We start from the raw sequence: 27422 nt of genomic DNA on the forward strand, positions 1-27422 counted from the left end.
TGAAAAGGCGTACCCACTGGTGTCTTGTGGCCCACAAGTAGTCCTGCTGTGTCTAGTTTGGCTTTGATGTGTTCTGAGCATCACAGTAAACCTTCAGTTCAATCAATTCTAAAGTTTGGTCCATTTGGATATCTTGTGTGGTCTCCACAGCTACCCCTAGTGTCAACATGATACCTGACTTCTGTTGATTGTGAACCAACAAACAAATAAACTTGAATGGGATAGATGTGTCAGGCTCATTAGGTATGAGGCTCCACCCCCTCAGACAGTAGTAACAGACAGCAGAGGGCTGGGGCACAGTTGAATGTCCACCTCCACTCGGGTCCCATGTGTAAGCAGTTCCTCCACTGTTGTCCAATCATCAAGTAGCTTGCTGTTCCTTAGTCGGTTCTGCTTCCTGTGGCTCAGCTCCAGAACCATCTGGGAAGACAGAGAGCTCTGTCCTCCACTCCCCATGGGCTCATCACCACTGCGCCGCTCTCTATGTTGCCGTGACAGCACCAGGTGACGTCTCCTCTCAGCCCGGTTCCAGTACCGGCCGGCCCAGGGCCCGTCAACCCCAAGGTGGTCTCCTGGTCCCTCTCCGTCCCCATGCACCTCCTCATCAGTGGTGACCTCGCTGCGTTCCCGCGCCAGCTTGTAAGCTCGGGCACGGAGCAGCTGATTCCTGACGGACTTCTGATTGGACTGGCGACAGTGGGGGGAAGGTGGAGACCGGGGTTTCCTGTGCGCTCCCAGGGTGTTGTAATAAGGACCAGCAGAACCTTTTTGAATTCTGACTTGGTTTCCCAGAGTCTGAAACGTACGCCAGTCTGTTGAGCCACTAGAAACCAAGCTATGACTCCTGGTGTCCTCTTCTCTATTGCTGCCTGCACTCTGGCCAGTTCTGGTTCTCTGGTGACTGGTCAGGCTAGGTCTGTCTATGCTGAGGTAAGCAGGATAGCTATCCTGGCTCATCAGAGCCAGCGTGTTATTGGCTGGATGTGGTTGGCTATTCTGGACCTGCTTCGTTACCAGGTTTGGTTTCATGGGGTGACTTGCCCTGCGATGCTGCTGGGCTTCACTCAGATCCATTACGGTCCGACTGCATCCCGGCACCTCAATGGTACAGCCTCTTGCTTGGTGCTGCTCCAGCCACAATGCCCTCCGCTGACAGGGCTCAGTACGACAACCTAGAGGCAGACACAATCCATTAGCCTAGTTCTGGTTCCCAGATGGTACCCATCTGCTTTAACGGAAGTGGATATTTAAGCTCTATTTTTCTCCGACCAGTTCAGTTTGGTGAACAGTTTTTGGTGTTTCGATTGTGAAGGATTCCAAAATATTTAATTTTGGATCTGCTGAGATGCTAAACTGACTTGTCAGTGGATGATTTTGTGGTTTTTATTTGATGTTAATACCACTGGAAGTCTTCTGCTTTGTTGGTCTTTGGAGGAGATTCAGGAGTAGGCTGACTAAATATTTGGCTACCCTTCACAACCTTTCAAAGCAAACAAGACAAAAGAGACTAACTGGAGTGCAATGACGGAGCTCTACTAACCGGGGGAGGGCGAAGGTAGCGAGCGCTTGCAAGGCAATGTGGGACTCTTCTCCGCTCGGTTGAAATGCACCCTGGTGGTTGTGCTGTTGCCCACCATGCAGCGGGAAGATTGCTGCGCCCCCGTGTCGCTCATAGGCATTGTCTCAGGGATGGACTCCAGATCCCAGTGGCCTCTCTGCTTGTAGGGGGAGTGGCCCAACAGTAGGTGATGGGCGTTTTTGTGGCGAGACCTATGCTCACCAGTGCTGACGCTGTGGAAACCTGAGTCGCTGGGTTCTGAAGAAACAAGCGACTCGGAGGAAGAGGAGGAGCCCTGAGAGGAGGGGGTGTGGCCCGGAAGTGATGAAATGGCATCCGTCTCTGCTTCAGAGAGTGGCACCCGGTTATGTGGGCTGTCAGGGTCGCAGCCCAGTCGGCTGTCCAGCTCATTGAGGGAAATGTAGCCCAGAGGACGCCAGGTGGGGTAGTAGTTGGACTGCATGTAAGAAATCACTAATGTTAGTGTACGAGAACAAAATGATTTTTTTCCCTTGTTTGTCAAAATTTCTGATTGTTCAAAATAATGGTGCAGGAAGAACGACCTGTCTGGAAGAATTCTTCTGCTCCGTTTCTCCAGTGTTGTAACAGCCAAGCAGACAACTTTCGGAAGTGGGCTGATACGCCGACATTTCTGGAGCCTGGACCAACACAGAAGTACATTTTTTAATGATATAGTGTATCATAAGATCTTAGGAAACAAGTCATGAATTTTTTTTTTTTAAACACATGAAGAGGGCGGCACCCACCACTTTATTGTTTTTAGCAAATAATCATTAACTTAGAATTTTATGGCTGCAATACGTTCCAAAAAAACGGGGACAGGGTCATGTTTACCACTGTGTTACATCCCTTTTCTTTTAACAACATTCAATAAACGTTTGGGAACTGAGGACTCTCATTGTTGAAGCTTTGTAGGTGGAATTATTTCCCATTCTTGCTTGATGTACAGCTTCAGCTATTCAACAGTCCGGGGTCTCCGTTGTCGTATTTTACGAATCATAATGCGCCACAGGCTGCACGGTGGATGACTGGTTAGAGCGTCAGCCTCACATTTCAATCCCCGGCCCCGCCTGTGTGGAGTTTGCATGTTCTCCCCGTGCCTGTGTGGGTTTTCTCCGGGTACTCCGGTTTCCTCCCACATCCCAAAAACATGCATTAATTGGGGACTCTAAATTGACCGTAGGTGTGAATGTGAGTGCAGATGGTTATTTGTGTGTATGTGCCCTGCGATTGGCTGGCAACCAGTTCAGGGTGTACCCCGCTTCCTGCCCGATGACAGCTGGGATAGGCTCCAGTATGCCAGCGACCCTAGTGAGGAGAAGCGGCTCAGAAAATGGATGGATGGACACATGAAGAGTTCCCAGGTGTCTTCATAACATGCTTCTGTCTAAACACCCCTGTTCACAGCAGCTGTCCTGTCTCATGAATGAAACCAAATGAACCACTGCTCATCCCACCTCCCTGGGTGTTCCAATGCGAGAAACATCATTGCCAGAGAAACTTGAGTAGTACAACCCAGGAGGGGTCCACCATTTTTTTTCTTCCCGAGCCCCAAAGAATCAGTAGAGGGCAGATTATTATTTTTTTTATTATTCACAACAGAAATGCCAAAAAATGTTCACCGAACTGAACTTTACTGTTTGTGTAAAATAGGGCTTAAATACCATCAGGGTACCATCCCAAAACCAAAATCAGGTGAGAAGAGGAGTTGGACCCGGGTCAAGAAGAGACAGTTGCAAAGTGACGGATACAACAGGAAGGTACCGAATGCTAACTCAGCAGCGTCATTTTTTGGTCGGCACAGAGCTAAAGATTACACTGGTTGTGGTGGCTATGCCAGTGGCTACTTTGTATGATTAATTAGTTTATTTGTGTGTGAGTTACCAGAACCTAACACGGATCAAATTTTCAGTTAAAGGAAATTTGTGCATCCAACAACACACTGCAGCCCTGTGTCGCTTTTGGCTTTGATTGTGCTTCTGTGTAGTTCAACCATCGCTTGTCAGTAAAGAAAATGCCCACTTTGTGAACAACTCCATGAGCAAATAGTCCAAAGGTTTAAGAACAACATTTCTCAGAGTACATTTACAAAGGAATTTAGAGATTTCATCATCTACGGTCCATATAGCAACAAAGGTTTCAGAAGATCTAGAGAAATTTCTTCATTTAAGCGGCAAGGCCAAAAACCAGCAATGAACGTTCATGACCTTCGATCCTTCAGGTGGCACTCCATTAAAAAACGGTATCATTGTGTAAAGGATATTGCCAGGTGGGCTTAGGGAAAAACATTGTCAGTTAACACAGTTTGTCGCTCCATCTATAAATGAGAGTTAAAACTCTATCATGCAAAGCGAAAGTCAACAACACCCCGAAACGCCGGTTTCTTTGGGCCTGAGCTCTTCTGAGATGCACTGACGAAAAGTGTAGTGTGGTCTGATGACTCCATATTTCAAATTGTTTTTTGGGGAAATCATGGATGTGTGCCAAAGAGGAAAAGGACCATCTGGATTGTGATCACCACAAAGTTAAAAAAACAGCATCTGTGATGGTATGGCGGTGTGTTAGTGCCCAGGGTCTGGGTAACTTGCACATCTGTGAAGGCAACATTAATGCTGAAAAACACATAAAGGTTTTGGAGTAACAAATACTGCCATCCAACCAATGTCTTTTCCAGAGACATCCTCCTTATTTCAACATGACAATGCCAAGCCACATTCTGCATGTGCATTCTGCAGAGTGGCGTTGTAATAAAAGCGTGAGTAATAAGCTGGCCTTCCAGCAGTCCAGACCTGTCTCCCATTGAGAATGTGTGGCACAATCTTCTTATTCTTCTTTTCCTTTCGGCTTGTCCCGTTAGGGGTCGCCACAGCGCATCATCCTTTTCCATGCAAGCCTATCTCCTGCAACCTCCTCTCAAACACCAACTGCCATCATGTCTTCCCTCACGACATCCATCAACCTTCTCTTTGGTCTTCCTCTCGCTCTCTTGCCTGGCAGCTCCATCCACATCATCCTTCTACCAATATACTCACTATTTCTCCTCTGGACGTGTCCAAACCATCGAAGTCTGCTCTCTCTAACTTTGTCTCCAAAATATCGAACCTTGGCTGTCCCTCTGATGACCTCATTTCTAATTTTATCCAACCTGGTCACTCTGAGAGCGAACCTCAACATCTTCATTTCCGCCACCTCCAACTCTGCTTCCTGTTGTCTCTTCAGTGCCACTGTCTCTAATCCGTACATCATGTCTGGCCTCACCGCTGTTTTATAAACTTTGCCCTTCATCCTAGCAGAAACTCTTCTGTCACATAACACACCTGACACCTTGCTCCACCCGCTCCAACCTGCTTGGACCCGTTTCTTCACTTCCTGACCACACTCACCATTGCTCTGGATGGTTGACCCCAAGTATTTAAAGTCCTCCACCCTTGCTATCTCTTCTCCCTGTAGCCTCACTCTTCCCCCACCACCCCTCTCATTCATCCATCCATCCATTTTCTGAGCCGCTTCTCCTCACTAGGGTCGCGGGCGTGCTGGAGCCTATCCCAGCTGTCATCGGGCAGGAGGCGGGGTACACCCTGAACTGGTTGCCAGCCAATCACAGGGCACATAGAAACAAACAACCATTCGCACTCACAGTCACGGCTACGGGCAATTTAGAGTCTCCAATTAATGCATGTTTTTGGGATGTGGGAGGAAACCGGAGTGCCCGGAGAAAACCCACGCAGGCACGGGGAGAACATGCAAATTCCACACAGGCGGGGCCGGGGATTGAACCCGGGTCCTCAGAACTGTGAGGCTGACGCTCTAACCAGTCGGCCACCGTACCCCCTCTCATTCATGCACATATATTCTGTTTTACTTCGGCTAATCTTCATTCCTCTTCTTTCCAGTGCATGCCTCCATCTTTCTAACTGTTCCTCCAGCTGCTCCCTGCTTTCACTGCAGATCACAATCTCATCTGCAAACATCATGGTCCACGGGGATTCCAGTCTAACCTCATCTGTCAGCCTATCCATCACCACTGCAAAAAGGAAGGGGCTGAGGGCTGATCCCTGATGCAGTCCCACGTCCACCTTAAATTCTTCTGTCACACCTACAGCACACCTCACCGCTGTTCTGCTGTCCTCGTACATGTCCTGTATTATTCTAACATACTTCTCTGCCACTCCAGACTTCCGCATGCAGTACCACAGTTCCTCTCTGGGCACTCTGTCATAGGCTTTCCCTAGATCTACAAAGACACAATGTAGCTCCTTCTAACCTTCTCTGTACTTTTCCATCAACATCCACAAGGCAAATAATTCATCTGTGGTACTCTTTCTAGGCATGAAACCATACTGTTGCTCGCAAATACTCACTTATGTCCTGAGTCTAGCCTCCACTACTCTTTCCCATAACTTCATTGTGTGGCTCATCAACTTTATTCCTCTGTAGTTGCCACAGCTCCGCACATCACCTTTGTTCTTAAAAATGGGTACCAGTACACTTTTCCTCCATTCCTCAGGCATCTTCTCACGCACAAGAATTCTATTGAACAAGCTGGTCAAAAACTTCACAGCCACCTCTCCTAGATGCTTCCATACCTACACAGGAATGTCATCAGGACCAACTGCCTTTCTAACTTCCCCCTTACTAATCATTGCCACTTCCTGGTCCACCATACTTGCCTCTTCTACTCTCCCTTCTCTCTCATTTTCCTCAATCATCAACGCCTCAAAGTATTCTTTCCATCTAGCTAGCACACTGCTGGCACCAGTCAACATATTTCCATCTCTATCCTTAATCACCCTAACCTGCTGCACATCCTTCCCATCTCTATCCCTCTGTCTGGCCAGCCTGTATAGATCCTTTTCTCCTTCTTTAGTGTCGAACCTGCCATACATGTCATCATATGCCTCTCTACCTTTGCCCTGTGTCGGATCTCAATGTATTCCTTTCGCCTCTCCTTGGTCCTCTCAGTGTCCCATTTCTTCTTAGCTAACCTTTTTCCTTGTATGATTTCCTGTACTGTGAGGTTCCACCACCTAGTCTCCTTCTCTCCTGCCTGCCTCTTTGATCACCTTGGCTGCAGTGGCCCAGTCTTCTGGAAGCTCCTCCCATCCACCGAGAGCCTGTCTCACCTCTTCCCGAAGAGCTACACAACACTCGTCCTGTCTCAGCTTCCACCACATGGTTCTCTGCTCTGCCTTTGTCTTCCGAATCTTCCTCCCCACCACCAGAGTCATTTTACACACCACCATCCTATGCTGTCTAGCCACACTCTCCTCTACCACTACCTTACAATTGGTAACCTCCTTCAGATTATATCGTCTGCACAAGATGTAATCCACCTGCGTGCTTCTACCTCCGCTCTTGAAGGTCACCCTGTGTTGGTGCCTCTTCTGGAAAAAAGTGTTCACTACAGCCATTTGCATCCTTGTTGCAAAGTCTACCACCATCTGTCCCTCCAAGTTCCTTTCCTGGATGCCGTACTTACCCATCACTTCTTCATCACCCCTATTACCTTCACCAACATGTCCATTACAATCTGCACCAATTACGACTCTCTGTCTGGGATGCTCAGAACTACTTTGTCTAGCTCCTTCCAGAATTTCTCTTTCACCTCTAGATCACATCCTACCTGTGGGGCATAGCCACTAAACACATTACACATAACACCCTCAATTTCAAATTTCAGCCTCATCACTCGATCTGATACTCTTTTCACCTCAAATACATTCTTAGCCAACTCTTCTTTTAAAATAACCCGACTCCATTTCTCTTCCCATCTACACCATGGTAAAATAATTTAAACCCTGCCCCTAAACTTCTAGCCTTACTGCCTTTCCACCTGGTCTCCTGGACACACAATATATCAACCTTTCTCCTAATCATCATGTCAACCAACTCCCGAGATTTTCCTGTCATAGTCCCAACATTCAAAGACCCCACATTCAGTTCTAAGCTCTGTGCTTTCCTCTTCTCTTTCTGCCGAAGAACCCGCTTTCCACCTCTTCTTCTTCTTTGACTTCGACCCACAGTAGCTGAATTTCCAACGGCGCCCCGCAGGTTGACGGCGCCGGTGGCGGACGTTGTTAACCCGGGCCACGACCGATCCCGTATGGAATTCTTTGGATGAAGAATGTGTGGCGCAAAATATGACAAAGGAGACCCCACACTGTTGACGAACGGAAGAAGTACATCAAGCAAGAATGAGAAAGAAGTCCACCTACAAAGCTTAAACAATTAGTGTCCTCCGTTCCAAATGCTTATTGAGTGCTGTTAAAAGGAAAGGAAAGGTGATGTAACACTGTGGTAAACATGCTTCTGTCCCAGCTTTGTTGGAATGTCTTGCAGGCATAAAATTCAAAATGAGGGAATATTTGCATTAAACATCTTGTCTTTTTAGTGTATTCAATTGAATATTGGTTGAAAATGATTTTGCAAATCATTGTATTCTGTTTTGGTTTTTACATAACATTCCAATTTTCATTTACACACCACCACACATTTCATTGGAATGTTATGTAAAACGTTTGTAATTGCATTGGGGAAAAAAAGATTTGAAATACATTTATTTTTATTTGAAATTTTTTAACCAGGAAAGGTTAATTAAGATTAAAAACTCCTTTGCAAGAGTGTCCTGGTTCAAAACAACAAGTGGTCATGAAAGCAACAAACAGACATAAACAATACAAAATAAATACATAAGGCACATCAACATATTCAGTGAAACCTCAAAAGATCAGCCAGCAAAGCATTACAACCTGTTGCATGTTTCTGAAACATGTTTTTGTTGTTTGTTTCTGAATTAAAAACCCAGATGAATCTTCAGCTTCTTGACAAGTTGCTGAATGTGAAGTTTAAAAGACAGTGTATCATCAATTAAACAATCTAAATATTTATAAGTTGAGACACATCCCTCTGAGATATAATTATAGAAGTCAAGTCCTGTGGTTTAGTCTTTGACTTACTAAACATCATAAGTTTAGGTTTTTCAGAATTTAAAAACCATTTTATAGCCCCAAATTTGACTTGTATCGTGTTAAAACCATCCTGTAAATGACACAAAGCCTTATGCTGCATTGGAGCAGGGCAATAAATAACAGTATCATCTGCCTAGAGGTGAATGTTCGCATTAGCCTTTACCCATCCATTTTCTGAGCCGCTTCTCATCACTATGGTCGCGGGTGCACTGGAGCCTATCCCAGCTATCATCGGGCAGGAGGCAGGGTACACCCTGAACTGGTTTCACTCCGGTTTCCTCCCACATCCCAAAAACATGCATAAATTGGAGACTCTAAATTGCCCGTAGGTTTGACTGTGATTGCGAATGGTTGTTTGTTTCTACGTGCAACCAGTTCAGGGTGTACCCCGCCTCCTGCCCGATGACAGCTGGGATAGGCTCCAGCACGCCCGCGACCCTCGTGAGGAAAAGCGGCTCAGAAAATGGATGGATGGATAGTTGGATCCCCTTTTAACAGGGGGAGTACAAAAGCAGATTTCCATGTGCGAGGAATTTCACCAGAGGCTCAAGACAAATTGAAATACAGTAGATGTTAAGGGGCAGCACGGTGAACAACTGGTTAGCACATCTGCCTCACAGTTCTGAGGGCCCGCGGGAAGGAACAGGCACGTCCTGCCTGGAAACTATGTTCTGTGAGCTGAAGTGCCAGGATGAAGCAGCCATTTTGCATTCACACAAGGCAACAAAATAAATGGTGGTGTTTCTGAGATGCCGGCATGGTGGATGACTGGTTAGCACACCCGCCTCACAGTTCTGGGGACCAGGTTTCAAATCCGGCCTCGCCAGTGTGGAGTTCGCATGTTCTGTGTGGGTTTTCGCCGGGTACTCCGGTTTCCTCCCACATCCCAAAAACATGCATGGTAGGTTGTAGAAGTTATCATTTATTTGCTTAGCTTGCATTAGTATTATGGACGATTTTGAGAAAGGAAGATGCCTCGCCCTCAAGAAGATGACTCAGCAGGAATCATCCAATGGAAGGGCGCCTTGACCAAGGACGTGGCCGGGGACGTGGCAGGTGTTTGACCCATGTCTTCACCCTGAAACCCTCCCCTTAGTGTGTTGTGTCTTGTAAGCTTAGTATGTTATGTCTTGTAAAACCTTCCTATTTCAAATAAATGCAGGAGCGACGGGAGAGATTGTTTAGAGCGTGATGAGAGGCTGTCATCTGAACAATCTCCCATACGCCCTCCTCATGAGAAAAAGAAACCAGCGTCTTCATTCCTTTTGTGTCTATTTTTTATAGGTGTTGGGTAAGATAGATCCAACATAGGTTAATTGAAGACTCTAAATTGCCCGTAGGTGTGAATGTGTGTGCCAATGTTTGTTGGTTTATATGTCCCCTGGCAACCAGTTCAGGGTGTACCCTGCCTCCTGCCCGATGATAGCTGGGATAGGCGACCCTTGTGAGGATAAGCAGTAAAGAAAATGGATGGATGGATAGATGTCAATACAACCTTCTATCTTTAAAAAATGGGTCTCTAGGTTGTCTGGGCCTGGCGATTTCCTGGAATCTAGATTCTGAGGGCCTTATGCCCCTAAGAAGCAGTGACTGGCCTAACGGAAAACTAACTGATACTTTCCTGATGTGCGAGACTGGAACACTATTTGAATTGTTTAGTGTATCAAAAAGGGACCCAGTTGAGATAAAGTGCTCATTAAACAGATGGAGCATAGAGGATTTATCAGTGATGTTATTTGATCCTTAATGATGCAAGGGGGGGAGTTCACTCCGTTTAGCTTGATTTTATGTTCTTCCAGAAGAGCCTTGAGTTATTAAGGTTTAGTGAAATTTTATTTAGGAAATGCTCTGCTTTCGCTTTTTTAATGTCAAGTGTAGGGTACGGGAGCTGGGAGGTGCAAAACAATAAAACAAATTGTGAGACACTTCTACATTTGAGAAAACAAATGAACAAAAAAAGAAACAAATTAACAAAAGCCGAAACAAATTGTGACAGAAACTGAAAAGGGAACATACCATATCACAGATTGACGTGTTATTAGGATTCCCACACACTTTCTTGGCAGGATACGCCCTGCTTCAATATTACTGGTTCCAGGACACGCGCTGCTGCACTATGATTGGCTGCTGTATCCTGGTAGAACATGCGCTGTTGCTTCCAGACGGAAAAAGAAGTTTGTGATTTATTAGGTGTGGCGGCGTTAATATAAATGCCATTAACCCTACAACATGCCACACACTGCCCAAAGTGGTCGAACCCGACTGGACCTGACCATCGCATAAAAATAAACGTTGCAGACGCACACCTCCACATTGAGCGATTATATTTATGAACGACCTAAAGAGCGAGCCTGTATAGACGTTTGATGCTGTATATACAATATATTGTACTATTAGTCGTATTAGTTATTAGTTATTAGTTATATTGTAATATTAGTCGTTCGAACTGCTCTAAGTGCTAGAGGACTCTGCATCTTTTTGCACAATTGTTTTTTGTCAATGTCTTTATGTCCCCAAAGTGTTCTGTAAATTGACTGTTTGTTGTACTAGAGCGGCTCCAACTACCGGAGACAAATTCCTTGTGTGTTTTGGACATACTTGGCAAATAAAGATGATTCTGATTCTGATTCTGATTCTGATTTATCACATTTGTTAAACCATAAAAAGAAATATTAGGAGGTTGCTAAAGAGGGGGATGGTGGCGAGAATTATAGCAAAAGAGTGGATACTTGAAAGGAAGCTCACCGGCTAAATTCATTTGAACGTACATTCTGGTCACAAACTTCGCTTTTTCATCCACAGGCATATTATACATTATGAATGTAGTTTAGTGTTGCTGTAAAACAACATTTGATGCTTCATATACTATTTATATGGCTCGTGAACCCGGAAATGTATTTTCACTGTGAGGTTAAGCTCTGCATTTTGATTGAATGTACTGTAAACTGCGACGTTAAGACGCCATGCAACCAAGGATAAAATTTTGAATCGCGGCAAAACCAGTGGCCGACCAATTGGCCACTCGTGGAAACAGTTGCCAAATCACGCACACTGTGCCATAGTTCAGACGGGTTCAGCGGCGGCGCTCGGTGTGAGTCAGGCTTAACCCTAACCTTAACCCATCCTAAACTGCATTAACCCCAACCCTAGTCCTAAACCGAATTTTTTTTTATTTTGTAGAAATGTGATACATATTTGGGATGGTCATCTCATTACATCTGCGTAGCCTACCCTCCCCGTGATGCAGGAGCCAATCATGTTGAAGCGGGGTGAGTCTAGCCAAGAAAGGGTGTGGGATTCCTAATAAGGTGTCATTATACATTCCCTTTCCGGTTTGTGTCACTTGTAATTTGTTTGGATTTTGTTTATTTCTTTCGTGTCTTGTTAATTTGTTTTCTGAAGAGTAAGTGTTTTGGTTTTTGTTCATTTGTTTTCTGAAAAGTGTTTCGGCTTGTATTAATTTGTTTTCTGAAATGTACATTTGTTTTTTGTTTTGTTTATTTGTTTTCTGAAATCTAAGAGTGTTTCAGCTTTTGTTTATTTGTTTTATGAAATGCAAAAGTGTTTTACAATTTGTTATATTGTTTTGCACTTCTAAGCCACCATAGTACAGGCATTCCTCAACCTTCTGCAGAGCAAGCAATCAATTTCCATATGAGATGCCCCAGCATTAGACCATGCCACACTGTGTTAATGAAGTAATTTATTTAGGTCAGGTGTAAACCATGCAGTTACACAGCCCTTTACCCTGATTTTTTTGTAAGGTGCATTTGTTTATTGTTTCATTAAAAACATCACAAAAAATATTGTTTAGGATTTTCATTTATAATTGTGACCTCATCCCAATCAAAGTCATAGAGATCATAGAAAAATCCCTATTCATTAAAGATCTTCATGTTCCTTTTCATAATGAGATGTGGCTTAGTTTTAGGAAGTTTTGTGTCGCTAACGAGCAATGACACAGTGGTCACTAATGTCATTAGCGAACACAGACACAGGAGAGAACTTATGAGGAACATTAGTTAAGATAAAATCAATTAACAATGATTTATCAGGACATCTGAGATTGGGACGAGTTGGTTTGTCCACCATCTGGAAAAGATTCAATGAGTCATATTGTGTTCTAAAATCATTAGATATGGAACGTAGCCAGTTCCAATTAAAATCCCCTATGAAAACAATTTCATTATAATGTGGCTCTGATATGATTTGCATCAAGGCAGAAAGTGCACCACTCTCTGCAGAGGGTGTCCTGTAACAACCCACAACAGTCATGTGATGCCTTTCAGAAAACGCAAGATCTAGAGCTAAGAATTCAAATTGTTTGCTCAGTGATTTTGAAATAAGGACTTGAACATGAAACTTGTCTGAAACAAAAATGGCCAGGCCACCACCTCTTTTAGGTTGATCAGTCCTATAAACATTATAACCATCAATATCCTTGTCCATAATGGACTTACTGAACCAGGATTCCGATATAATAATCAGACCAGCATTAGTTGAATGCGTGCAAATACGCACTATGTCCAGGTTATTAATGAGACTGCGCCCATTAAGATTAATAAAACCAAGTCCAGTTCATCTTCATCTTTTAAAATCCCAGTTTTAAAATATGAAGCTCCCTCAATGTTGCTGACAGCAGTTGGTCCAGGATTAGGCAAAACATTTCCGGACTTCAACAATAATAAGAAATTAATAATTTCCTCCTTGCCAAAGAACAAGGAGTCAAAGAGTCAATCCTTGAATTACTATTAATGCGGGAGTCTTCAGAAAAGGTAAACCAGTCTTTCAACACAGTCAAACATAAAAGACGGACCAGCATTCCACAGTTAAAAGAATCCACAACAACAAAAATGTTAAATCCCCAAAATTCTTGAATAAGTGGGGATAAACTGCCAGTCAGCATTTTCAGGGTTGGTTCCCCAGCAGTAAAAACAAATAGAAAAAGAACTAACAAAAAGAAAATTGAAAATAATTAGGAAAAAAAAGGTGAATCTGCAGGTGCCGAACCGCTGTACAAGCTTCTAAAAAGTCACTTTTACATTATGTTCCCTGAAATTAATTGCTCACCTGGTAGTCCAGGCGGTCCAGATGGTCCAAGCTGTAGGAGACGCCGGGCAGGTAGTTGGTGGCGTGATGCTGTGTGCTGGACCCTCTGGACATGTCCCCGTTGGTTGGATAGATGTCTTGTGACATCATCAGGGTGTTATTGCCAGTATACATATTGTCATATAAGTGTCTGTGAGGAAGAAAGTTGACATTAAACATGAATATTTAAATATGATATTTGTTGCACTGTATGCTGTTTTAATTGTTTTTTTATTTTATTTTTTCTCTTTTTTTTAAAAAATGTTTATGAGCTGTTATACCTTGTGTATGAAATGCGCTATATAAATACATTTTATTTGCTTTGCTTTTCTTTGCTTTTACAGTGTTCACGGAGTATATGGCTCTCGGGGGCGTGACGGCTTGATGCAAGCAGAGAAACATTTTTCAATGAGTGAAAGTTACAGCAGCGTTGCCTTGGAGATTTTTATACTGTGCCTGGCTAGGCAAACGCAGACATTCGTCCCAGTGCGCTGTGTTCACAACACGTCCCAAAAAAAAGTTGATACGACGGATATACGTAGGTTATGTCTCGCTCTGAATAAATCAAAGTGATGCATGTGCGGCGAAATAAAAGAAGGGTGGGGAAGTCGTTGGTGTGGTCTGCGGCGGTCTGAGTCCTATTGAACAAGCTGGTCAAAAACTCCACAGCCACCTCTCCTAGATGCTTCCATACCTCCACAGAAATGTCATCAGGACCAACTGCCTTTCCATTTGTCATCCTCTTTAATGCCTTTCTAACTTCCCCCTTACTAATCATTGCCACTTCCTGGTCCACCACACTTGCCTCGTCTACTCTCCCTTCTCTCTCATTTTCCTCAATCATCAACGCCTCAAAGTATTCTTTCCATCGAGCTAGCACACTGCTGGCACCAGTCAACATATTTCCATCTCTATCCTTAATCACCCTAACCTGCTGCACATCCTTCCCATCTCTATCCCTCTGTCTGGCCAGCCTGTATAGATCCTTTTCTCCTTCTTTAGTGTCCAACCTGCCATACATGTCATCATATGCCTCTTGTTTTGCCTTTGCCACCTCTACCTTTGCCCTATGTCGCATCTCAATGTATTCCTTTCGCCTCTCCTCGGTCCTCTCAGTGTCCCACTTCTTCTTAGCTAACCTTTTTTCTTGTATGATTTCCTGTACTGTGAGGTTCCACCACCAAGTCTCCTTCTCTCCTTTCCTGCCAGAAGATACACGAAGAACTCTCCTGCCTGCTTCTCTGATCACCTTGGCTGCACTGGTCCAGTCTTCTGGAAGCTCCTCCTGTACACCGAGAGCCTGTCTCACCTCTTCCCGAAAAGCTACACAACACTCGTCCTGTCTCAGCTTCCACCACATGGTTCTCTGCTCTGCCTTTGCCTTCCTAATCTCACTCCCCAACACCAAAGTCATTTTACACACCACCATCCTATGCTGTCTAGCCACACTCTCCTCTACCACTACCTTACAGTCGGTAATCTCCTTCAGATTACATCATCTGCACAAAATGTAATCCACCTGCGCCTCCGCTCTTGTAGGTCACCCTATGTTCGTGCCTCTTCTGGAAAAAAGTGTTCACTTCAGCTATTTGCATCCTTTTTGCGAAGTCTACCACCATCTGTCCCTCCAAGTGCCTTTCCTGGATGCCGTACTTACCCATCACTTCTTCTATTTCCTTCACCAACATGTCCATTAAAATCTGCACCAATCACGACTCTTTCTCTGTCTGGGATGATCAGAACTACTTCGTCTAGCTCCTTCCAGAATTTCTCCTTCACCTCTAGGTCACATTTTACCTGTGGGGAATATCCACTAATCACATTATAAATAACACCTTCAATTTCAAGTTTCAGCCTCATCACTCGATCTGATACTCTTTTCACCTCAAAGACGTTCTTAGCCAACTCTTCTTTTAAAATAACCCGACTCCATTTCTCTTCCCATCTACACCATGGTAAAATAATTTAAACCCTGCCCCTAAACTTCTAGCCTTACTGCCTTTCCACCTGGTCTCCTGGACACACAATATATCTTTCTCCTAGTCATCATGTCAACCAACTCCCGAGATTTTCCTGTCATAGTCCCAACATTTAAAGTCCCTACACTCAGTTCGAAGCTCTGTGCTTTCCGCTTCTCTTTCTGCCGAAGAACCCACTTTCCACCTCTTCTTCCTCTTCGACTTCGACCCACAGTAGCTGAATTTCCATTGGCGCCCCGCAGGTTGACGGCGCCGGTGGCGGACGTTGTTAACCCGGGCAACGACCGATCCGGTATGGAATTTTTTGGATGAACGCTCATATTTGTTTGGGAAAGTTTTAAGCCGGATGCCCTTCCTGACGCAACCCTCTGCATTTATCCGGGCTTGGGACCGGCCTCCAGTTTGCACTGGCTTGTGCCCCTCATAGGGCTGCACATCACTTTTTAGATGTATAAAACTTCAGGACAAAGTGACAACAATCTATCAGTCTCGTAATTTGAAGGTTACTACATGAATTAGATAAGAGTTCTCGATAACTTTTTGTCGAACCCAAACACACAAATGATACAGGTAGTGAATTTTTATAGAAGATTTTATGAGATCTAACATGGGAATCTACAGGGAAACAATACAGGGAAAAAAATGAAACAAAACAAAAGACAGATGAACATTGGAAAAGGAGACTGACTTGTGATGTGAGGTTGGGACTGAGCATGGGATGGGGGTTCCTGTTCTCGTTAGTTTAAACCCAAATGTACACTAATTTATACTTTTGGTACACAGCAAGTTGGACGTACTTTGTGTGGTTACGCAATTTAGGCAGGCTGGTCGAGCTTCCAAATGTCTGGCCGGTCCGGTCCGCACGGGGGAACAGGTGGATTTGGCGGAAAGAAGGAAGGAAACAAAAGAAGAGCAGGAAAAACAAAAAGTTCCCAGGCAGGACGGCTGGAGCCCGTATGTCGCTGTTCACAAGACATTCGGAGCGGACGTGTGCTGCCCGCATCTTTCTCCACGGAGCCTGCCCAGGCACCCGCAAGGGTAGCTCCGGGGCTGGCAGGATGCCCTGCAGCGAGGAAGGGTCCGATGTGTCCTCGTCACCTCGTGGTGCGTCCTGGCTGAGCCAGTCTTCGGCAAGTTGGTGGAATGAGAGCCAGCAGTCAACAAAGTGGCTTCATGGCCAGCCGCCAAGGGGGTGGTTCACCACCCCTTTTTCCCCCGCCTCCGGGACCAAAAGGGAAGCTGGACCGCCTCTGAATGTTACTTTTCCATTTTATGATTACTTTGTGGTTTAAACCCAGTGGAATAAAATATTAATCATGGATTTAAGATAACGAGACAATTTTCCAGCTTTGCATTGTCACACGCACGTCCTCTTTAATCCCTTTAACAAATGTTTCAATTATATGTCGTTGTTGAGAACACTGTAATATTTGCAATGTGGCATTTGTGTTGTGTGGGGTAAAACATGTCACCCGGTTCAATTGGCAAACAGATTTGACATCAGACATTCAAATTTGCAGAAATACAATCACTAGTGGCGCTATTCCAATGGTAACACTTGTGGCGGTCATGTAAAGTTCTTACAATATTATGTAACATTGAAGTCCAGTGAAGATTGTGATTAGTTAATCTTGGGTTGCAGTAGCTTTCCACTACCTGTGGGTGTCGCTAGTGCTCCATCCATTGTGTCAGCTAGGAGGAGCAAATGTCACTGAACACACCGGGAAAAAGAGAATTCTTTGCTGGTGAGCCACTTCAGGCTGGCTAGGGGTGGAAGTGGGTGTCATCTTTAATGGCGTGTCCACTACATTCTTTTTAATGTGTAAATAAAGTAACAACAATCAAATCCACTTTTTACTTTTTACTTTGGATTTTTATATATTTTTTTCTGCACCCTCAGTGAAGTTTGTATGATAAACAATGACGTCCCAGTCATTTTCCTCTTGACATGAGAAAATAAGCGGCCTGCGTATTTGAATAAATGCTTTTGGACAGATGGCTTGCTGTTTCTTCAAGTCACCAGCCACAAATTAGTGCTTGTTAAGAGACGTTGTTGTCTGCTAAGTAACTATTATTGTATTGATGATGTAACTGTAATCTAATGACTTTCCTGGGTACAGTAATACGTTACATTGCTCGTTACTCAAAATGGCGGTAATTTTGGAGATTATAATACTAGCATCCAGGGGCCCTCATACTGGTCAGACGAGACTTCAATCTTGATCAACTTCACACAAATGCAACAACAGGGAACAAAATGTGAAGGCAGCTCTTTGTGTACATTTTAATTTTCTTTATTATTATTTATTCATAATTTATTCTTATAGTTCAATTTTATATGAAAAAATTATTGTATTATTAGTATTTTACTGCGATTGGATGGCAACCAGTTCAGGGTGTACCCCGCCTCCTGCCCGATGATAGCTGGGATAGGCTCCAGCATGCCCGCGACCCTAGTTAGGAGAAGTGGCTCAGAAAATGGATGGATTATTGTTTAATTCAGTTTTATGTTCTGTTGTATGAGGAGCACTTTGTTACAACTGCGGTTGTTGTTTAAGTTGAGTAGTAAAGTTATTATGATGTGCCATACATGAAATAAATGATAAGATATACCCAAAGATATTTTTCATTTTCAAAAATCTATCTTATGGTGTAGGGACCGACCCAAAAGATTTACAGTTATAATTGTTAAAAGATGCCACAGAAAGTTGTTCGAGCATTACTTTTCTCTGAGATAGGGCAACGCCCTGAGCACAAAAACAGCGAACACGTGGGTTTCTCAGCAAATGATACAGGGCAGGTTCCAAAGCGTATGCTACTATACGTACAACATACCCAGCGTTGTATCTGCCTCTGCCCTCCTCAGCCTCCACCAGTCCAATGTTTCTCAGTGCTTCCCAGTGTCTCTCTGAGGGGTTCTTGTGATCCACGCGCCTCCTCCAGTAACTCTGCCCCATTTTGCCCTCCCAGTGCATGCGCTCCATGAAGCGCTGCCGCTCATCGCAGTTTCTATGGTGGGTCGGTTGTCGTGACTAGCGAGAGGGGTGACACATAAGGGAGGCCACCTAGAAAATGCTTTTACAACAAACCAGAAGTCAGAAGAAAAGTACAACATAACAATAACAATAACTGTCAAGGAACAGCGAGATGATCTACTTTGCCCTTGGAGTGGATTCGCTGGTTTAGCATGACATAGAACAAAATGTTCTATGAGATGAACAGAAAGAATGAATGCATTGAAACGTACCTGCACGGTTGCCAGGAAACAAGAAATGTATCTGATGCTGCACACCCTTCATGCCAACTGGGTCAACCGTGTGAGTCACTCGCTGTACAATATCCACACATTTTCATCGCCACATTATGGCGATACAGTGAATAGAATTGGCATTAGTGAAGCATTAGTAGAAGTCTACCAAGAAAACTTTGATGAATCTTAAAGAGGAGAAACACCGTACTCTTGCACAAATATTCAAATACTCTTAATTGAATGAAAGATTATAGATCTGATGAAAGGCTGAATTGACATTTTGTTCAGGAATACTTTATATTAGATAGGTCACGTTTTTTTTAAACGTAGATGTAAAATATATTTTCAAATATGAAATATGAAAAGTATGTGCATGTGCCAAATCTTTCGCAGCACTAGTGCCGACATTTTGATTCGTGAGTATCTGCGATGCTTCTTTTGCCAAGGCGACGACTGCAGTCAACAATCAAAAGCTGAGATGGTGATGAAGCTCACAGGATATAGGTCAGCAGCCCTTGTTCACCCCGCCCAACTCTTGATGCTCACTATGCAATGCCTCTGGCACACACACAAGCACACGTTGACGCAAATTGATTCAAGTCTCGCTTTGGCTTTCACTCGTCTGTTACCACTGCTGTCAAATATATTGCCCTCTTACTTTTCACTGTCGCACTATATCATCATGCTGAATCGCCTCACTATCCACGCATCCATTTTCTATATCATCCACATTATGATTGCAGGTGGGCTGGAGCGTATCCCAGTGGGCTTTGGGATCATGGACTGGTCACCAGCCACGTAGACAAGCAAATGGAATGAAACTATTATGCATGTTTTTGGAATGTGGGAAGAAGTCGGAGTATTTGGAGAAAAGCCAAGCAAGAGAAGAACATGCAATTGCATGCTAAACCACAAAGGAAGGGCAAAGCCCAGATTCAAACCCAAAACCTCAGACTTTTCTAGCTAGTGCTAACTACTAGACCTCCAAGCTGGTTCATCTCACTATATGGTCTCGCTATATGGGTTATTTACGTATAATTCGATCAATAACGGGAAAGACATGACCCACTGAATTTCCTTTTGAAATTAATTAATTAATTTTATTGATATGAGTATTGGAATTATTGGCAGTTGCTATTCATCAAAAGGTAATAATTGTTTCTAAGAAAAACAAATCAAATGTAATATCTTTCAAAATTTTAATGCCAAAATGCCTTTACCGTTAGGTGTCCGAAATGAAGTTTTATGATTTACAACAGGTTTTCTGAAGATGCGGATTACATTTTTTTGATATACGGGATTTTTCTCCTATTGCTTAATATGCCTCTTCCATGAAAACTAACCCAAATCCGTCTTAATGTCTTCAGAGTTCCCTTTTTGGGTTCTTATACAACTGGTCCTTGTTTTACTCAAGCTGTCTTCACTGTTAATGCCACTGGAGGGAGCCTCATTATGTTGTTGCAATACACCAGAGAAATCGCGTTATTCGGATTATTCCCACATCGTATCAAGGTAGGACACGCCCCACTACAACATTACTGGCTCCTGCGTCGCGGGAAGGAACGGACATGTACTGCCTGGAAACTATGTTCTGTGAGCTGAAGTGCCAGGATGAAGAAGCCATTTTGCATTCACACAAGGCAACAAAATAAATGGTGTTGTTTCTGAGATGCCGGCATGGCGAACGACTGGTTAGCACATCTGCCTCACAGTTCTGGGGACCGGGGTTCAAATCCCGACCCCGCCTGTGTGGAGTTTGCATGTTTTCCCCGTGCCTGCGTGGGTTTTCTCCGGGCACTCCGGTTTCCTCCCACATCCCCAAAACATACGTGGTGGGTTGATTTAAGACTCAAAATTGCCCGTAGGTGTGAATGTGAGTGCTAATGATTGTTTGTTTCTATGTGCCCAGTGATTGGCTTGCGACCAGTTCAGGGTGTACCACGCCTCCCGCCCGAAGATTGCTGGGATAGGCTCCAGCAGCCTGCGACCCTGGTGAGGATAAGCGGTATGGAAAATGGATGGATGGATATTATTCCAAAGTGACAGTACTCTTGAGTACAATATTTGGCTACTCTACCCAGCTCTGGTGGCAATATTAAATGTTTTATCCAGATCCTCATCAAAAGAAAATGGCTTGTCATTACAATAAATTTTGTTGCTTTGTTAACGTAATGCTTGATGTCTTCAGGTCTGAATTGAGCCCTGAGCTTACAGTGGATAACAGCGGGTACATTGTCATCATGTGATGGTGAAGAAATGCTAGATGAAAACATTCCATAAGTTAGTGATTATGTTTCGACGTGGAGGAGGAAAAGGAGGAGGAAGGTGAGTCACTGTTTTCTCCTTTTTTGGACAAAATATATTTTTTTTTATGGAGAGGTACTGTTTTGTGCAAACACAATTGACGTTTCCTGTTGTTGTGTTGTCAAGGAACGTCAAGTGATGCCTGCCAGCATCATGTCAAAATGACACCTTGTCTCCCATTAAACAAACTTGACATTGTTTACGACACACAAAGTAAGAAAACATACAGCACAATATACACAAAAAGACGCCACAATAATAAACAGCCTTGCCATTGGGCTAGTGTAAACATCAGTCATTCAACTCAAACATGCTACTAAGCGTGTTAAGCAAACATGTTATGATGGTAGTCATGTGGCTTTAAAAAATAATAATAATACTCATAATAACTTGGATTTATATAGCACCTTTCACTGGGTTAACGCAAAAAAACAAAACAAAACAAAACAAAAACAGCCTAATGCGCTAATTTAGCCATTTATGTAAAGTACGCCTGTAAACATGCAAATAAATGCTTAACATCCTGGATATCATGCTAATGAACACTGAGCTCTTTGCGTTAGCTAAGTCTATAAACTTGCTAATTAAAGTTGAACAAAGTCCAGGATACTCAATAAACATCATGTCAAAAAACTTAACTACTGATGAACGTGCCCTAAACATGTTAGCGACCTAGCTAGCATGCTAAAGAAAACTGAAGCATTTACATTAACTACACCTGTAAACATGCTTATAAATATTTAACTATGTTGGCCAAAATGTTGATCAGAATATATTATTGTTAATTATTTGAGCAATTTTTCAAAAAAATTCTCATGCGCTGCTCACTGCATTATTTGCTTGACATTTGTTTTCCTGACATTGTGACATCATCACTTCACGTCATGACATACTTGAGCAAAATCACATCATTGCACAACTTGATCACGTGATATTATGGCATCATCATGCAACGTTACAATGTAATCAAGTGATATCAACATGTGGCATTGTATTGTTATGTGCAGAGGTGCAACAATTAATCGACAACTAATCCATCCATCCATCCTTTCTCTGAACTGCTTATCCTCACGAGAGTCACAGGTGTGCTGGAGCCTATACCAGCTGACTTTTGGGCGAGAAACAGGGTACACCCTGAACTGGTCGCAAGCCAATCACAGGGCGCATATAAACAAACAACCATTCACACTCACATTCACGCGTACAGTGAATTTAGGGTCTTCAGTTAACCTACCATGCATGCTTTTGGAATGTGGGAGGAAACCTGATTACCCGGAGAAAATCCACGCAGGCATGAGGAGAACATACAAACTTCACACAGGAAGGCAGGATTTGCATCCATCGGTTATTACACTGGTCACCAACAAAAAAATGTCCAAGATTTTCTTTAGTTGATTAAGGACAATTTTGATGTGCTGAATCCAAATATCATATTGGTTTTGCTCAATCAGGTCAAATGTTTGAACTATGGCCACATGGTTTTTACATGTTGTTTACATGTAAAGGTATTTTCACTTTTGCGGTTCAAATAAACGGAGGTTCATGTCCTGAATTTCGAGCAATGATGATGTAACATTCAGTGTTCAGGTACTTAATTTTATCAGTGTCTACTATTCAATTTACAGTGGGAAAAGTTTGTAACATTTGATTAATAAACTGTAAACAACTTGCCATAAAAACCTGACCTGAACAAAATGAACGGATGTCATTTTCAGATTCAGCGAAGCAAAATTGACTTAAATCCGTTGAAAAAACTTACACATAGTTTTTGTAACCCAATGTAATCAAATCAATCGATAACTATTTTGATAATTCATTAATACTTTAGAGACATTGTCTAACTTCACTCTCTTAATAGTAAATATTCTCAGATTTCTGTAGTCCTCCATGGAGGCAGGCTTATTATCGTCACGAGACATTTGCCAAGATCTGCTTTTACTTTGGAAATGGAATCTCCATTTTTGCCTATTTTCTGACATTTTACAGAACAAACCAGTCACTGAAACAGAATCAATTTGTTAGTGAATTTTCTGCAAAGTTAATATGAAATAATGTCCCGTTTTTGAATAAAGGGATGGAAATGTAAACAACAATTTATCATCAGATTAATTGATTAATCAAAATAAATTATCAACAGATTAATCATTAAAATAATCAGTTGCAGCTCTAGTTATTTGACATTATGACAACGATATCATCACAAGACATCATGACATCCATCATGTAAATACGATTTTAGCATGACCTCCTCATGTGACTTTATATTGTCATGCGACATTACATCAGCATGCAACATGCACATGACAATGATCTGTGGCATTATGACATATTCATGCAATTACAACATAATTGTCTCATCAACCTGTGGCATTGTATCATGACGTGACAATATGACATGTGACATCCAGACATAACATGGGATCATCATGTGACATTATGACATCATCTTATAACATCCTCATATGACATCTGATATCATCATGTGATATTGTGACATCTTGTGACTTGAGGTGGTCATGTGACATTGTGACATTATCGTGTGACCACTGCGAAACAGTGTTTTTGTTACATGACAAGCAGACCGGAAGTCGTCTTAAAAGGCTTCCTCAGACGTTGTCATGGCACATGAACACCACCAAATTAGGGACAATATTTTGAAGGCTATTGACATGGTAACCACGAATCCAGGCGTATCCAAGGAAACGCGCCTCCTTGTTGATCTTTCTGGAAGAGGTCACTCACCTTGGTCCGAGTGAGACGACACCCCATGCTGGTAGCAGGCCAGGTCTTATGAGGTGTCAGGATGGTGAGGAGGAAGCGGAGGAGAAGGGTGAGGAAGAGGAGAGGGGAAGCAATGATAGGAAGAAGAATCCACAACCTCTGCCGCTCAGTCGTTCTCCTCCTGGAGGGAAAATGCAGACGCCATAATGCTGCCGCGTGCAAGGCATTCCATCACAGGAAACAAAGATGAAGGGATGAAGAGCAGAGTTTCCTCCCCCTCCTCATTCCACTTCTCCTTCTGCCTCTGACCAGCGCCCAATCACAGAGCCCAGACGGTAGCTGCACACTGTGATTGGCCGAGAGCAGCATCACTTCAAACATCCATTCAGGCCTTTCTCTTTGCCGCCACCCATCTTCGCGTCCTCCTCCTCCTCCTCGTCTTCTGACACAGACACCGTATGGACTTTTATTTTTACAATTTGGAATCTTCAGTTAACCTACCATGCTTGTTTATGGAATGTGGGAGGAAACTGGAGTACCCAGAGAAAACACAGGCAGAAAGGGAGAACATGCAAACTCCACACAGGAAAGATTTGAACCCACCACCTCTGAACTGTGAGGCAAATATGGTAACCAGTTGTCCACTGTGCTGCTCCGGAAAAGACGTACCTCAGTGAATTTCATTTTGAAAATCAATTCAGTTTACTGATATGAGTATTTGAATTATTGGCAGTTGTTAACATTCATTCATTCATTAATTTTCTGTACCGCTTATCCTCACGAGGGTCGTGGGCGTGCTGGAGCCTATCCCAGCTGACTCCGGGCGAGAGGAAGGGTACACCCTGAACTGGTCGCCAGCATCGCAGTTAGTAACATTCAAAAGTCATGAATTGTTACTAAGAATACAAATTAAGGACAATTTTTCAAACTTTTAATGCCAAAATAGCTTTACCGTTGTATATCCCAAAGGAAATTTCATGATTTGCGACATGATGCTAAATGCATTTGTGGATCTATAGAATCTTTCTCCTATTGCTATAATATGCCTTTTCCATGAACAAAAATTGCATCTTAGTCTCTCCAGAGTCTACAGAGTTCCTTTTTTGGGGGTTCTTTTCCAAATGGTCCTTCTTTTTCACTCAAGCTGTCTTTACCGTTAATGCCACTGAAGAGAGCTTCATTATGTTGTTGTAATACACCAGAGGGATCTGTGAGCTGAAGTGCCAGGATGAGGCTGTCACGTTTGCCGGGATGGGTGGCGGCCGCTGGACGAGCGCCGGCGGAGCCGGAACGGGCGCCTGGCGCAGCTGCCGAGGAGCGGGAACGGGAGCCTGGCGCAGCTGCCGAGGAGCGGGAACGGGAGCCTGGCGCAGCTGCCGAGGAGCGGGAACGGGAGCCTGGCGCAGCTGCCGAGGATCGGGAAAGGGAGCCTGGCACAGCTGCAGAGGAGCGGGAACGGCCGCCATTGAGGTTTTGGAGTAGAGGGTACGGGAGGGGCAGCGTGCACAGGGTCTTGGGAAAAATGGCTGGTACTGAACATGGTGGCAGGTTTGAATAGACGTGACTTAATTGGAGCCGAGGAACAACGTGTGGGAACGTGTGAAAAATTAAGTGACTTGGGAACAGCTGAAAAAAAAAAAACGAGGGCTTAAAATTAGACCTTTACTTGGGCGCCTCCTTTGGCCACCACGCGGCGGTCCCGGGTAAATGGCCAAACGGGTACCCAAGAAAAGGGCCGAGGGAAAGGATTTGGACTCACTGGGGTTGGAAATGGGGAGACGGCACAAAAACTGACAAGGACGGGATAAACTAGGGAAGGAACCAGAAAAATCTAAATCTGTGTCAGAGTCAGAATCAGACAGGAGGTTAACTAAATCGGGGCCATCTTCACAATCAGAAAAATCAGAATCTAAAAAAAACATGTGGATGTAAAATAGGAGGGCATGGTGAATAACTAGGACAAGTGGGGGGACCCGATGAAAAGGACAGACAAGACTGAACGATAGGGCTTACTGGAGGAGGTTAGGTATGGTTGGCAGGCTGAGAACGGTGGGAGGCAGTTTGGTGGTGTCCAGGGTGACACCATGTTCTTCCAGCTGGGTCCTGTTCTGGTCGGTTCATTCTGTCACGTTTGGGGTTTGGTCAAGGGCGAGGAACACAAGGCAAGAACATGGAGGAACCAAGTGCAGGGAAGCAGGGAGGCAATGCAGTAGTGCAGCAGTATATAAAGAAATATATTTAATTCCAAAAAAAAAAAAGGAAAACAAAGATCATGAAAAAAGTCTAAATGCTAAATAAACAAAGTCCAAAATCTAAAATCTACCCAAAACAAGAAACAAGACATGACTGGTGAAATAACTGAGCGACAACTGGCGACTATGACATGGCAAAGACATGTGACAACGACAATGAATTGAAAGAAACCATGGAACTAAATACAAACAGATTGACGAGACAACGAGGAACACCTGGACAAGACACAAGTGGCTGGAGAGAGCTGATTGGTCGACACAAGGTAGACGACGAGAACAGGTGGACACAACAACCAAATGAGCACACGACAAGCATGGAACACAGGAAAACATGGAACAAAACTAAACACAACACAACCCAAACCAAAACACAGACCATGACAGAGGCAGTCATTTTACATTCACACAATAGCAGACAGCAAAACGTTATTAATGTTATAATATTCTGAGGTATGTATGAATTGGTGACAGTGTCAGAACAATTGAATGTCTTTACTGTTATTATGACTGTATAAAAAGTATAATATGTTTAAAAAAGTATTTATTAGGGATGCAACGATATCAAAATCACATGGTACGATAACGACAAGGTATTAAAATTATTGCAGTTTTTTTTTTTCACTTTGGAAAAAATGCCAGAGTGTGGAAAATTAAGTTCTGTAAATGTTAAGGATGAACACAATAACTGTAATTGACAACAAAATACATAATGCTCAAATGTTCTAATCATATTTATTAGTACCAACAGGTATTTTCAAGTGCAAAGAATGGTGCAGGAACATCGTGTGTTTCAAGTAACAAGCAACTTTTTATACTGACAATGTAAACATCCAGTGTAATAACTGGAATTATGTACATCAGCATTGTACAAGCTCCTTCACCAGCCTTTTGGATCTCTCATTGTCCACCACTAAAAACACATGCCAAAAAAAAACACAAAAAAAACACACACACCAAAAATCTTTTCTGGTTGATGGTTCATCAGGTGGCCTCTCATATTACTTGTACTCCCCGACTTGTCGACGACCGTGGTCTCTCAGTGTCTGCAAACAGTTTTTCAAATGCATGTTGGATCATTTTGTTCACGACAAAACAAAAATATGGCCATACTTCTGATTTAAACTTTGCAGGAGGTGCCACTAGATGTTTTGCACTCTGCTCCCCTCTGTGCTTCCTGCCATCTTTTCCTGCACTGCATCTCCCATGATCTCAGTGCGTATGGGATCATGGGAGATGTGGTTTGCTTCTCAGACCGGCACACTCGATAGTGCCAGAAAAAAA

At 43.4% G+C, this 27422-nt stretch overlaps 1 protein-coding gene across 3 annotated transcripts; it reads right to left on the reverse strand.

The window, feature by feature from the left end:
• Nucleotides 1-24118, reverse strand: LOC133396066 (uncharacterized). Of its 3 annotated transcripts, XM_061665624.1 has the most exons (7): nt 24047-24098; nt 23911-23955; nt 18450-18646; nt 13618-13786; nt 2122-2217; nt 1541-2015; nt 1-1172 (listed from the first exon to the last, which is right to left on the reverse strand). In XM_061665624.1, the coding sequence occupies exons 2-7, from the start codon at nt 23935-23937 to the stop codon at nt 262-264; spliced, it is 1875 nt and encodes a 624-aa protein (XP_061521608.1). In that variant the 5' UTR covers nt 23938-23955; nt 24047-24098; the 3' UTR covers nt 1-261. The 3 variants fall into 3 exon arrangements, with proteins under 3 accessions (XP_061521608.1, XP_061521532.1, XP_061521695.1); XM_061665548.1 differs by having other exon boundaries at nt 23911-24118; XM_061665711.1 differs by having other exon boundaries at nt 18450-18689; nt 23911-24118.
• Nucleotides 24119-27422: the final 3304 nt, after the last annotated feature.

This window comes from Phycodurus eques, chromosome 1 (genome assembly GCF_024500275.1).
Source record: "Phycodurus eques isolate BA_2022a chromosome 1, UOR_Pequ_1.1, whole genome shotgun sequence".
Lineage (NCBI taxonomy): Eukaryota > Metazoa > Chordata > Actinopteri > Syngnathiformes > Syngnathidae > Phycodurus > Phycodurus eques.